We start from the raw sequence: 15,074 nt of genomic DNA, 5'->3' as shown, positions 1-15,074 counted from the left end.
TTTTCATTTGCTCCATTTTGCTTTTAGTTCGAGGACATAGACTTCTTATATAATTTCATGTCAAATGGCAATCAACAATTTCCCATCCATTGAGGAGCAAAAAGGGGAAACAATGACTATCTGTTGATTGGCCCTAATAAATGAGTAATTTCAGTTTGACAGTGAGTGAGTATGTCTGCAGCCTGGAGATGAGTCGTTCAATTCTGCAGCATCCGACACCGGCATCTGTCCTGTCCGACTAAATAGATATTGCTGACCCCCCTCTTGTACAGGCAGAGTTCTTTCCCTGAAGCTGCACTGTTTGCTCGTAACCAATCCTCTCACAGCCTTTTCTGCAGAAGTGTTCAATCACTGCCTCAGGCAGGCGAGTGAAAAAAAGACATCTGATGGACAGATGGGGGAGAGGTATATGAGATATGGAGCCACTCACTCACTAAAAGAACAAGAAACAAACAGGAGTGGGATGCACTTCCTGTCACCTGTGGAGACATTAACAGTCGAAAGTGGCAATGAGACAGACCGTTTAGCCAGAGAGGTAACTGTCTGGGTAAAAGCAATTAGAGAGGCCCTCGTTAAAGTATTGCCCTCATGAGGTTACATGCCACTCACTCCAGGAGACATTTTAGACCCTAAATGTGTTTTAAACTAAGGAGCAGGACCCAATATTGCTGGATGGCCTGGGTGACTGCTGGTGGGTTACCATATGTCACACTAATTACTGAGTCTGGGTCTTTGGGTAGAGGATCTTCTCATTTGTTTGGTTAGGTTAATGGGCTAATCAGCAGATTACTCACCTTTTTAAGTGGACCTTAAGACATGTGAGAGACGCCAGTACAGGTACAAAAGATCCACACCAATATCATCCAGTGGAACAGGAGATACAGGACAAGAGCAGTAGCAGACCGATAACAGGGCTGAGTTGTACAGTTCAGTCTGCATCAGACCAGCATACAACTCCAGTTTAGGCTCAACTTGGTCCAAGTTAGTTCAGTGCTGTCCAGGAGGGCTCTTTCAGTTCAGGTTCTCTTACTGAGCCGTGCAATTTCCACACAGCTCATTAGAATATTGTGATTTCCAAGATTCTAATCCAGAAATCGCAGAGTCCAGTCACAGTTAAGATCCAGCTCTGGCCATCCCTGGCTCAGTTATATTATACAGAATTGTTATTCATCATTGATTATGATAGTGGAGCCAAATAGAACCAGCTTTCTGAAGAGTCCCTTACGTGAAGTTTAAGATCATTTTTTTCCTCCAATCCATCGAGACACTCTTCTGTGAGATATTACTCCTTTTCTGTGCAGTCTTAAACAATCTACATCCAACTTGAAGGTGATTATATATGCATCCTTCTTTGCTTTGATCAATTCATTTTCTTTCTGTTTGTAGCATCCACTCAGCGTCTGTCCGTGCGTGTTGATGGTGAGAAGTTATTTCATATTTTCCATCCATTTTCCTCATTGCCACTCGATATCTTTATATCATTTTTCAGATAAAAGAGGAAAATGGCCTTCCATTCAAAGTGATTCAGATGATCATCTGTCAACAGGCCTTGATAATGGTAGTCCAATCCAGAGTTGAGAACCAGGATAAGTGCTTGAAAATAAATCAGACTGTATAGGTCTATAACTCCATGATATTCAGGGAAACAAAGTAATGGGTGCAGTAAACAGGAAATGCAGGGAGATACAGGGCCTTTTCTTTTTCTCAGAGTTTTCACCAGCTTCTTCCCACTAGTGATGATTCTTCTCCACATGTGCCATAACAACAGCATCAGGGTTCTAGAAAACAAGATAGCAACAAGAACAAGGTTTGCAAATAGATCATTAAAATCTCAGCCAATTATACTTGAAGGAAAAGGACATTACTGCAAAAAAAGAGCATAATCTTTGCTCTAAGAGGGAATATTTAGAACAAAGAAGTTGGGTTAAACAAAACTGGGATCAGGAGTAAAAGATCGGGTGTTGACAGAGGGATAGAAAACAAAGGCTTTAGGTAAAAACAGCTCACGTCTAGAAATTCAATGGCCTGTGAGATACGGAAGATCCCATTTGGGGTGGTATTAAACATGTATACACTTTGAACATGCATTGGGAAAACCTAATAAACTTTTGAACATGTTTTCATCATCATGTTTTGTTTAGTGTTTCAGTTTGAACTCTACTTGATCCTAGCCAGCAGTGCGATTCAATAAATTCTCTGAAAAGGCTGTTTGATATGTTTTCACAGTTCTGCCTGGACTTAAGCAAGTTTAAGAGAAGCTTATATTCACAAAGAAAACTTTAGTACTTTTTTAAGACTTTATTAAATCCTCGGGGGAAGACAAGGAAAAATGAAATAAAGAGAAACTAAACAGAATGTTATGTTATGTTATCATTTCTTTTTTTCCAGACTCTGTGCTTACATCAAACCTGGCTTGAATCAAGACTTTTGAAAAGGACAAGACTGACAATTCTGTGTTTTGTCGGCTTTAGTGTTTTTAATGATATGTCCATCTTGCCTTCTGCAACATTTGAAAAGTTCTGTGCCGGTTAGATTTTATGGAAGAAAAAGGTTTACTTGATGAAACATGATCCAAGTGAATCACTTATAATGCCTGTTTTTTTTTGTTTTTCTTTCTTTTGCGCAGCTGTTTGAGAGTCTAATTTCTGACTAATCAAGAATGAACGTCAGAATAAGTATGTGTGCTGAGACGGGGAAAGCAGCACTTGCAAAAGCTTAAAGAGTAATGCAGCTGTAGCTTGTCCTGGGAGTGAAAGGCCACAGCTGTTATTTGTAATGTGCATTTGTCAGTAGAGCATTTCCTAGCTCATATAGATCCAGTGCTTATTGTGTCAGTTAAAGAGTGAAGAGCAGTCTTTTTAGTGTGGTGTCATACATCACAACCGCTGCACATCTACACTGTTTTCTCATCCAAACCTCCTAAACTCCAATATTTTCTCTTCTCCTTCTCTGCATGCCAATGAAAGGAGATGGAGCGATTGTGAGAGGTGAAGGTGGAAAGTGGGTGAGGGCGAAAAATTGGAAGAATATAAGACATGAAAAATAACTAGACAGAAAAAGCTGTTATGAATCGAAACAGACAGGAAAATCTAAAGTAACGGCAAACAAAGCATTAGAGAAAATAATTTGGAGAGGGAATGAAGTCAAGGTAAGGTAAGTTCAATGTGAGGGGCATCGACAGTGCTGCAATCATTTTCATCCTCTCCAATCACTTATTAAATCTCTCATATAAAAGGGACGCAGTCCAATTGAATTGTCCTTAAAATAAAAATAAATAAACCTGAACATGATGAAAAAAAATCCTGAAGCTCAGAGGCTGTTTCATCCAACAGTCCAACAAATAACAAATATTGAATTCACTATGACATTGGTCTGTACCAAAAGATAACCTTTGGCATGGGAATATTTGACATTTTATGTATCCCAGCCAGTCAGCTAACTGCCTTATCTTAGCAGCTTCGATTGTTCTGTCTTATGAACACCACAAATGAAATTCCTATTTCTGTCACTTTTTTAGGGTGTGGGCAGGAATGCCAAAGCTTGAGATCTAAAACCCATCCATCCATCTATTTTCTATACCCGGTTAATCTAAAGCAGGATCGTGACCCGACCAAAAAGAAAGACAAGAAATGGGTCAGATGGCAGCATGCTGCACAGGAGTGAGGCTGCATTAGGAGATGACAGGTTGGAAGGATTATAGGAGAAATAAATATCCAGGGACTGCAAGCCATTACTCTTTGTGTGCAGTGGTGGCGTGATGTCTTTGTGAGGACAATAGGCCTTCAGATCTTAAAGTCTCTCCATTCGACACTACGAGGCCGCCTGTCAGCTGCTGTTGGAGGAGTCCAAGAGTTAGAGACACGTGGAGAAGGAAACAGAGCAAAAACAGCAAGGAGACAAGAAGAGAAATTATAAGAAGCAGTGAAAATACTGACTCTGATGCACCTGAACAACACAGGAATAAGTGGGGGAAGCAGAGAGAAGACACAGAAAAGTCAAGGCGGTCAGAAAATGTGAGGAAGAAGAGAGGAAGCATGCGGGGGAGCTTGAGAAAGACAGCAGGAGGGGAAAAAAGATGGCAATGTCGTGAGAAGAATTCAGAAAGACAGGTGGCAGTGAAGAATGAGCATGGGCATACGGGATGACACTGAAAGGAGTGATGATAGATTAAAAGACAAGGTGGACAGACAGGCTTCAGAGTCATGGAGGGGCCAGTGGAAGAACACACTTTTTCTTTACACAGACTTAAACAAATCCTTGTGTTGTACCATTTTCCTGAGGAGGTAACCCAGTGAGAACGTCTGTCCCAGATAAAGGCAGTTAAACACACAAATGCATGAAGTATCTATTTAGCAGCTGACCCTGATCTTACAGTCATTCGTTTGCTTTTTAACGGAGGTTTTCATATTCTGAGGACATTGTTTGGACTCACATTTTTACCAGGAGGCTTTCCCTAAAATGAACCCATATGTCCCTAGAACACAACCTTGTAAAGACTTTTCTTCCTACAATGTGACTCCTAATTTAAACCCATACACACACATTCAAAGTCTGTTTTTAGATAAACAGCAAACAAGCACTCTGCTTGACATTAGCATAATGCGTTTGTCTCAAGCTTATCTTGCCTCCTGTTAATCCAATTAGAAAATTCCCCCTGTAGTATTCAAATTAAAGAGCTTCTTCTGATGCAAGGTCCACATATAGCGTCTTTGTTTCTGGAGCTGATGCTCCAAGGTAACACTAGGAGAGTCAACACATTCTTCTCTGGGTAATTGGTCATTGATTAATTTTAGAAAAGAGGAACAGGCTCTGTTTTCATCAAAGCTCTCTAAATTAAATACTCACTCACCTTGGGCCAATGTGTGATGGTCACTGGTTTCTGCTGTAATACCTCCTAATCCAAATCTATCATTTAATGCATTTTTTTTGTAAACTATGTTTTTGTGCATGGAAAAGGGCTTCAAATTACAAAGTCCACATCACTGGCAAGTAATTTTATTCCACAGATGAAACAAATCCTGAGTTGCTAGAAATGTCTGCTTTGCAGGCTTTTCTTCCATCACATAACAACGCCGCCATAAAAATACATTTGTATAACGCTTGCTCAGCGGCTCGTTGGGCACACTTTAAACAAAGAATAAGCAGCCGGCATTTCTGACCCAACAGCTGAGCTATCTGAGTGAGTCTCTTGGAAAGGGGTCCTTTGAACAACATGAGCTTAAACAGAATGTTTCAAACGGAAGGTGACAAGATGTGCTGCAGATACTGCACATAAGAGGAGAACAGGTTTCTTCCCTTTTATAATTACACATTGCAAACATTAAAGTAGACCCAAAACAAAATGCCTAACCTGTTACTAAACACAATGTGGGACGAAATCCAGTCTTTTTGATTTTGTGCAACAAATTCATGAAGATGTTCGGAATATCTTCGTGAACAGGTTTGTCTGCTGAAAGCTTAACACAAGCTGAACTTAACATTTTATTTTTTGGAAATGAAAAAAATAATACTTTATTCATTGCAAAGGGAAATTACAATTTCTTTTTTTTATTCAAAAAGTGCGATGAATAAAGAATTTGCCTCCAGTTTCTTACAGTGGACCAGGAGGAGGGTAATTGTAGCACCAGTTTTAGTTATTAGAAACTTATTAGCTCTGTTATATTTGTCTTTTTGAAGTTTGTCTTTTGAAAATATCTAAACTCAAAAATGGATACTCCAATTCATACATAAGTGATGAAAACTGTCTATAAGAAGCAAACAAAGAGCAATTTCTTTTTATCATGTTGGATCACATAGTCACAAGGCCTTTAAAGGGCGTCTCTCTGTATATTAGTGAGTTGTTCTGTTCCTCAGGCTCTCTGACTCACTGCGGCTCTTTCTCTGATCAGATCAATGTTGCCTTTCTCTGCATTGCAGCAGCCTGTAAAACACATCAGACACAGTTGCACCCTGAGAAACCCTAACAGCCTTTGTACAAACACAAGAACATCATCCCTCACTAGAGGTTGCCGTCAAAGCGCCAAAGGAATCAAACAAAGGAAGCAAAGAACACAAAAGAACAGCACTAAGTTTTTCTTCCCGGTGTCATGATGGAAACTGTCATAAATGGCTTGTGTCTTCCCATCTCATTATTGCATATCAGTCAGTTAAGGTTGAGATAAGGTTAGAACTGTTAATTAAGCCTAAAGAGGGAATATTCAATTATGTGCCAATGGTGGAAACTTAGTGTTAGAAGCAAAAGAGTGAGTAAGTTTTTCCATCACGCTTTGCAAGATTTCCATTGCTCTAATGAACATACCCCAAGTCCTCTCCTCTCAAGCTCACCTTTGCCCTCCAACCTCACTGCACACAAATTGAATTATCTAAATAAAGCTCCCCTACGTTGCGGTCATAGGTGAGAAAAACAACTTAAAACCAACCTTTCAATTATGTTTAGAGCCAATTACTATCCAGTCTAGTCTTTTTTCTTCCTTTTTTGCCTGGTGTTTGTCAGACTAACTTATTTGAAAATGTTTTCAATCCCTCTCTCCTACAATGATTAAGCTTTGATAAGCGCTATGCTGGGTGCAGTAGCAAACTTACAGCAAAGTTTGTTAAGGTGAAATCTTTTCCTGAACTTGCTAAGATTCTTTATGCTGCACATATCTCCAGTTCCCTCGCAGTGATCAGCATGAGGCTCAATAACCCCTCATTTCAACCCATTCACAGGGGCCAAATGAATAACATACCAATCGCTGATAAAGTATTTCAACTCAGCTATTGAAGCCACTCAAGTGAAAAGGTCTCTTCGTTTATTCATTTCAATGAAATCCCCATTTTCCTGAGAGGATTAATGTTGACGGGGGAAAGCACTGGAGTGAACTTAATACAGAGAAGACATACCTGAATAGAAATGTCACCTTTTCTTGTGGATTCACATAACATCATTGAACATTGATTTCATTTCAAGCAAACCTTTTGAGCATGTGAGGTCAATTCAAAAGTTTGAATCCGGGGAAGTTGGCTTCATTACATAAAAATGTTCTTTTGTCTGACAGCCTTTGCTGTCAAAGATTGTGTTTCATAAAATTGATTGAAAACTAGTGTGTTGCATGCCAAGAAAAAACCTTTACAGTGTCATATTCGTGCAGAACTGCACTTTCACTGTATATATATTGCATCACTCTTATTAGTAATGGAAAAACAGGACATAAAACAATCATCTGTTCCTTAGAATGAAGGCAGTGCATCTTCAGATGAGCAACAACACATGACATATTGCACTGTGTCAATATATATTCAGACGCAATTTAGCCAAAATGTTGAAGCCGTGTGTATAAACCTACGTATACTTTGAATGCTTCCATAGGGATTAAGAGGGGAAGTTCATAGCCAGCTATTGCTCATCAAATGCGCCTGATTAACTTATCATCAGCAAGTGTTCGCACCTCTACAGAAGCAGATGTTTGGCGATTTGATCATATGGAGCATTCAGGTGTGTGTTAACACAATGCCAAGGAGGAAAGACATCAGCGATGATCTTCAAGGAGAATGGTTGGTACCCATCGATCTGAAAGGTTACAAGGCTACTCTCAAGCTATTTGGAGTCCATCGTTGTACGGTGATTATGATTATTCACAAGTGGGAAACCTTCAAGATAGCTGACAATTTTAGAGAAGAGTGTGGACATCCAAGTAAGTTCACCCCAAGATCAAAATGAGATGCTCAAAGAAAAAGGAAATTAAACAAAAGAAAAAAAAAACAAGAGCTACATCTCAGACTATAAAGACCTCAGTTAGCAAGTTAATTGTTCATGACAGGGCAATCAGAAAAGGACTGACCGAGTATGACTTGTATGAAAAAGTCTCTTCTCTAAAATGAACACAGTTTAGGAGTTTAGAGTCCCATTTGACCTCTGGAACAATATCCTTTGGACCGATAAGACTAAAGTGGAGTCGTTTGGTCATAAAGCACAGCACCACTTTGGTAAAACCCAGCCACAGCTTATCAGCAAAAACACTGTCAACTGGAGGACTGATGATTGGGGCTTGTTTTGCAGCGACAGGTTTTGATCCCTTGCAGTCATTGAGAGGACCACAAACTCCTCGGTATAAGAAAGAATTCAAGAGTCAGGCCTTCTGTCTGACAGCTGAAACTGGGTCATAGAACAGGACAATGATCCCAAGCAAACCAGCAAATCTACAACATAATGGCCGAAAAAGAAAAGAATAAATGTGTTGCAATGACTCTCAAAGTCCAGGGGGCAAGCCCTAGAATGCTGTGGGAAGACCTTAGTGAAGTTGTGGATAAATGAATGCAATGAACTGAAGCAAAATTGGATAGAAGAGTTGGCCAAAATTCCTTGATCGAATGATTTCAGAGACGGATAATGTCATACAGGAAATGATTGCTATAAGTAGCCTATTTGCTGCTGAACATGGTTCAACAAGCGGTTGAATCAAGGGGTGTGCATAGCTTTTCACAAACTGTTTCTGGATTTTAGCTTAATTCTTGCTAAATCATTCACAACATGATGTAATATGGGATGTGTTGCTGTTCATCTGAGGTTGTATTTATAGTTCATTTCAACACCTAATAAGGACCAGATTGTTTATCCTGTTATGTAGAACATTGGAAGAATGTACTTTCTTTGTCACAATCGAATTTCCTCTGACGCCATCTCAATATCCCTCTCTGTTTCGTGAGTCTCCAGTGATATTCAGCACACCATCAGCTACTGCTGTTGAAACCAAAACTATACAAGAGATGAAGAGTTCAAATCACAGAGAATAGGAGCCTACAGCTCAAGTAGCACTAAATGTTCTGAGGCGCTATGCTCAACTTTGGCTCGGGATATCCTAAATAATTAGTTTTTGGTAACAGCACAGACTTGGACCTCTAATCTGTAGGTGTCACAGAGGCATGTTTTCATCATTCATCTTGGCTGCACTGTCCAAGGTCACCCAGCTCAATCTTGTTGTGATTTATTGATGCTTTTCTAGTTTCATTTTTCCATGTTTTTGTCTGTCCATTTCAGATTTTCAATCATAAATCATAGTGGAGAACTTTGTCAGAAAGTGCTGTCTAAATCAACCAAACTGTCTCTGGCTTTTGCTTTTGCTTCTGTGACTGGTTGCCATTTTTATCATGCCTCGTAGCCAAAACAAGCTACGTTTATAGCTTTGTGGCGATTCCTCTTTAAACCACCACAGTTCTGTCGTGTAACAGTTTCTTATACTTCTGGTAACATATTACTAAAAGTTATTATATCAGCTGGCTTGAGTGTTATGAATATAGATTACTTAAAAATCACAACTGACTATCAGATTCAGATATTGTAAATGTTTTGCGTGTCATGTCCACTCCGACTGAATTTACTCATGAACAAGTTTGTCTGGGGGCGCTTCAATTATGACTCATCTAAATTTTCTGGCTTCCATGTATTAAACTATGCATATTTGTCTCTAATAGCAGATATAAGTGTTTTTTTGTTGTGATCAGTGTCAACATAATTCAAAATGTAGATACTGTTGCTGCATTAGCTTTAGCAGAATTGTAGAGTCATCTTCATTCATTCTGGGGCCCTTTTTGCTGGATGTCTTCCCAACTCTATTTGCCCTCTTTCCTGTCTAGCCGCTATCAAAGGAAGGCCACGAATGCCCCAAAAAACCAAACAAAAAAAAATCTTACAATCACTACAAATTATTTTGTAGTGGAATTTCAATGATCTTTTACTTTGTGACGTTATGAAGGAAAATAATGTCTTGCAGTTCTTAAACCTGACATAATGTTTTTTTCTTTTAATGATTATGCCATGCCATAGGGTGTGTTTTTTTTAAACAGACTTTATTTGAATTCAAAAAGCCAAAGGCTGGCTTCACACTGGCAGGATGGTGTGTGTAAATAAGGTCAAAATGTTTTAGCTTAGTATTTTTGATGAGAACCGCTTTCTTTATGACTCATGTCAGAAATAAGGTAACCAACCAAAACTCAAGCTAACACATGGCGACAATGTGGCACCTGCTGAAATGAAAATCAGGATGTCCAGACGTGTGAGGTACACACTGTGCAGCAGGTATGAAGCTGGCCTAATTGTTTAACAATTTCATACACAAATCCAGACCTTAACTGTGTTTATTGTCACTAATGAAACAGTGCTTTGAGAAGAGGCTGAAAAACTGCTGTTTTTAAAGGTTTTTGAGTAAGCATGTACCACATTTCCATTCTTCTGAAATGAAGCCTGATATTTGACAAGAGCAGAGAACAACATGGCCGAGTTGGGAGGAGGTTTTACTCTAAATTATACTGAGGTTAATTTCAGGTTTCTTGTTTTATATTATTTCTTATGCAGAGTAAGCGACCATAGAGAGGAAAGTAAAATACAACTTTAGATGCTACTGCAGCCCTACAGACGGAAGGCTGACAATTCTCAACCTCTGTGTCCCTAAGTGTCTTAAGTGCACAAGGATGCATCTTTTATTTTCATTCTCTCGTTCCCACTCACTCAATTTCTCACTGGTCCTCTCTCCGTTATTATCTCACTCAATTTCACACTCTCAATTGCACACTGTCTATTTTTCATCCTACAACTCTTTTTGTTTGTCTTTATTTTCTTTGTGTCCCTCCTCCGTACGTCTCCACCTACTCTCTTTAAAATGTTTACTGTCTCCTCTTTCACCTCTCTGAAATGCCATTGGTTTTCCTCTATGTTTTTTTCTCCCCCCCATATTTCACTTGACTACCTGCCAGTTCCATGGGAGAGGAGGGCTCTTTGGCGACAGATGATGGTCTGATTTTCATCTCAATGGCAACCCTGGAGGAGAAGCGGCCCTTGGTTGGTGAAAGCAACTCCTCGGTGCCCAAGGAGTCGGCTTTGGCCATAACGCTCTGTCCACTGCTGTCCTCCTCAACCAATGCCACTGTGTCTCTCAGAGTGTTGCTGGGCGACATCGCCCTGGATGGCGACAGAGCATATTCTTCCTGACTGTCTGTTATTTTTGAGGCAGAGTGAGGGACGACTTGGACCTGGCTGCTTCCTCCTTGTCCGTTGCTCTGTGGTCTTGGTGCTGTCACCGCCATGGCTGCTTTTCCGTGGCCTGTGCCTTGGTGACTGTAAACCTTGTACCGGATCATTAAGATGATGATAAAAACCAGCACAGATGCAACAATAATCCCTCCAATGATGATGATCATAGTACCGCCCAGTAAGTGACTGTGCAGTGCTTGACACTGGCTGAACTCCGTGTCTGTGGTGAATGACAGACAGCCCAACGGACGCGTTGCAGTCAGTGATGTGATGACATCATCAAACACTGCCAGGACACAAAGATCATAGTTGCGTCCAGCGGCGAGGTCCCGCACCAGGAAGTCATTGCTGCTGGATGGAATCATCCTGCCACGACAAAGAGACAAAAAGATCTCCATTTCAGACAATGTGATCATTCTAAGTAAGCAGAACACTTTAAACTGCAGCCAAAAAGCGAGACAGTGCACAACTACAATTCAACTTGCACATCAGCTGAACATGAAATCATGTGAAACAAAGACACAATTAAAATAAATGTGGAAAAACAAAAGACTAATAAGTTAACAAAGAATGAACAATCTTCAGGTTTGAATGGAACTTTTCTCTCCCCAAAAAAAATAAAAATAATCAGAGCTGAAATCCAGCACATACTAAGCATTTTTAACGGAGAAAAGCTTAATTTGCTACACAGCATTACAAGCAATGATGCAGCATTGGACACATATAAGAAGTAGCGTGACGCCAGTTACCACGTGATACACACACCATGTATTGTGAACATCTAAACACCTGCTTCTAGTGAACTTAAAAGGATGGCAGCATCTCACACTACAGAACGTTTCCATTTAAAGTTCATGTCTGACTTTTTGCAGACCTACATTTTCAGGGGGTTCATTAGTGTGTCTTGACTGACTGACAGACACAGAGTTGACCAACCTTGTCAAAAAGAAAACTCCCTGCTATGCAGCTAAATTGCTTTCCCAATTACGCTGTGATGGCTGCAACACTTCCAGCACAACATTTGTTTTGAGTGAAGGAAATGCCACATTTGCAGATTGCATCTGAGTCACCAGTAGGGGGTTGGCATGGATGGCGGGTGTACAAAGCACATAGCTGTTACCAGGTTTTACATCCAGACTGGGTTTTACTGCTGTCACTCTCCCCCAAATCACCACAAAAACTATCAAATAACATTTTTGTAACTATGAGGGAATGTTGCCCTGACAGGTGATATATTTGAGCAGAAAAAGATCAATTATAGTTGAAGTGCTTAGAATTTAAACCTTTGCTATTATTTTCATGAATAATGTTTCTAAATATGCGAATTGCAGATGCACTCTAATCTCGCAAACAATTAGGTTTCTCACAGAACATATTTGGTGTTGTGATCATTTGGATAAAGAAATAAAACACACAATTAACAAGATAAATCCGGAATAAGATGAGCAGGTCTTTAGTGTACATCAGTAAAATACATGTTCTTAGACATAGTAATTAGTCATTCCAACATCTTGCACCAGAGCTCTCTAAATCGACGCTGCTAATCAGGTGCACAATTGCCCTGGAACCAAGTCAGTGTTTTTGCTGCTCACCTCACTTATCCCCGCACATGCTTAGATACACAGCCAAACTGTCATTCAGTGTCCCATCCTTGTGCTCCGTGTGTCTGGGATTTGATTGCAACTATTCAAGCTTGATAGTTTGCATATTGATACATCTGAAAGCCTGGATTACCTGCCCTTTTTAATAATCTCTTCAATTTACTAATGTAGTTCTGCAACGCACCTTGAGGCTCAGTCAGGTATGAACTATACAGCCCTGACCTCCTTTTTTATTTTGAAAAGGTAAGTGTAATTAGTGTAGTGTGGTTAGACTAGTGGGGTCTGGTTTGTTTATTTACAGTTTGGAAACATTAGAGGTTCTAATAACTAGTTTCTTTTTGTTGATTTTATTTTGTTGATTTAAGTAGTGCCCACCTCCCTCTGTTCTACCTTTTGTTTTATGGTCTAGCTCCCAGTCTAGTCCCAGAAGAAAATGTGTAATAGGTACATTTATCCACATCTCTAAAATGTAATAGTGGGGCAATCCATGGGTAATCACAAGATGCCAATGTATCCCTTGGTGGTTGGTTTGTGCAGACCAGCGTCAGAGTGACATGCATTTTGTAACATAAAGATCTTGCCTTCATGTACTACACAGCTGTGACTCTTAACCCTGACTATTGGTAAACAAGAGCAGGGTAGAGAAGTGAAAGGAGTGTGGAAAATGTAGCGCAGGATGGGTTTTGGACTCATGGTGTACGGTACATTGTGACCAAATGCCCACTGTGTCAACAAGTACATCATGGTGTATCAAGTTGTTAAAGATCAAAGTAGTGAAATGTAACCCCTGTCTCTGTATTTAGAAAGAAACAATCAGTTAAGACAATCACACAGCTTTTAGCCTTTATTAAGAAACTGCAACTCTTTGTACTGTGGGCCAATGCAGATTGGTGTCTTGTTTTTTTGTTATCTTTTGTTGCAAACAACTCTAAAATATAGTTAATTCTCTTTCAACCTGGCCATCTAGTTGTTTAATGTTACATCCTGGAACCATAACTGAAATGTGTTGTTATATTGTTAATTCACCACTATACTGTACCCATCAAACAAAACAAAAATGGCTTCAGACTGCAGTTGCTTGATGCGCTTCTTTGTATTCAGCTGTGTGTTAAAATATGAAAGCTGCCGCACTGACACATACGCTGTCATTACATATTTCCATGTTGTGCTGCCTGAGGCACAACAGCCACCTCACCGGCCTTATTTCCCCACAGAGCTGGAATTCATTAGTCTGTGATCTGACAAATGCTAACACAGATCCATACCTCACGACTGCACAAACCATCAGTCTCTGATTAAACAGTCCCGATTCTTCTATTGGTAACCTCTTCCTCTGCCCCTCAGAACGTAAATACCGCAGATCCAATTTTATCGCAACTTTCCTGGTGGAATTCATAAGGCCAAACCGGGTAAAGGGGAACATTGCTTTCTCTGTGCCTACCCTTTCCCTTTTGTCTGTACTTCTTCTGGGAGTCTTAAGTATAACAAGGGGGGGGGGGGGGGGGGGGGGGGGGGGGTGAAACACCCACCTGCCAGTGCTACATTTTATCTAACTCATATTTCTCTTTTAGTTCATTCAGATGTTCCCGAATGTGCAGTAAATTTTCTTTCTTTGCCCATAAATGTATTTGCACCTCTTGATGGCGACAGACTTCATAATATACAGTGCGAAAAAGCACGAATGGGATGCTAGTGTGTGTATTCGTGTCCATGTTTGTGTGTGTAGTTGTGAAAGCCAGTGGGCATCAGGGTACTGGCCAGCCCAGTATCAGTGCCAAGCTCATTGATGGCATTGAACATCCACCAGGAAGTATAACTTGGCAGATTGTTACGTTTGTTTTTCTGTGCGTGTGAATGTGTGTGTGACCTTCTGGATGCAGAGTGATGTGAAAATATCCCTGGACAGAGTTTCTGATAGGAATTAATAAACAGAAAACTTTTATAGCCCCAACATCTTGCTGGAAGGGAACGACACGATTTGCGATCAGAGCTGGACTTTGGTTTCCGTAAGCAATTTTTTAAGGTGGAACTGAATAAAAAGAAAGGATATTTCTGTCTAAAAACACATTCAGCAGGCTGAAAGTTCTCCTGAATGTGTAAGAACAAAATAATAGCACAGCTCTTTGTCTCTGCTCTAATCTCTGCAACATGAAATGCGAAATAAAATTTTACCTGGGGAGACATTATTTGGGTTTTCAGCTGGCAACCAGGCCTCTCTGTGTCCTTCAGTGAATTCCCCAGAGTGCATTCTGATCCAAAACTCTTCAGTATGACTCGCTACTTTTATTTTTGCTAATTACCTTACTGGATAGCTTACACCATGTGTAAAAATATTCTGCATTTCTCACAATCCAAAGTGAGGTGTGCAAAGGTGCCCCGAGGAGATGAAAAGTCTGACTCAAAGCACGTTTCGTAAAAGTCGTGACTGATCATAATTAAATCGCCATGGAGACAGAAGGAACAAGCTT

General features: G+C 40.1%; 1 protein-coding gene across 1 annotated transcript in view; it reads right to left on the bottom strand.

The window, feature by feature from the left end:
* The window catches only part of LOC142388382 (leucine-rich repeat and fibronectin type III domain-containing protein 1-like protein), a 197,832-nt gene that overhangs the window by 10,118 nt on the left and 172,640 nt on the right, over positions 1 to 15,074 (bottom strand). Inside the window, exons 9-10 of the mRNA XM_075473557.1 lie at positions 10,722 to 11,371; positions 795 to 1,778 (exon numbers count right to left, since the gene is read on the bottom strand). Coding sequence (XP_075329672.1) covers positions 1,771 to 1,778; positions 10,722 to 11,371 — 658 coding nt within the window. The 3' untranslated portion in view covers positions 795 to 1,770. The remainder of the gene's footprint in view (positions 1 to 794; positions 1,779 to 10,721; positions 11,372 to 15,074) is intronic.

Source organism: Odontesthes bonariensis, chromosome 9 (genome assembly GCF_027942865.1).
Source record: "Odontesthes bonariensis isolate fOdoBon6 chromosome 9, fOdoBon6.hap1, whole genome shotgun sequence".
Taxonomy (NCBI): domain Eukaryota; kingdom Metazoa; phylum Chordata; class Actinopteri; order Atheriniformes; family Atherinopsidae; genus Odontesthes; species Odontesthes bonariensis.
Note: the sequence above shows the minus strand (reverse complement) of the source record. Positions and strands in the feature narration are given on the sequence as shown.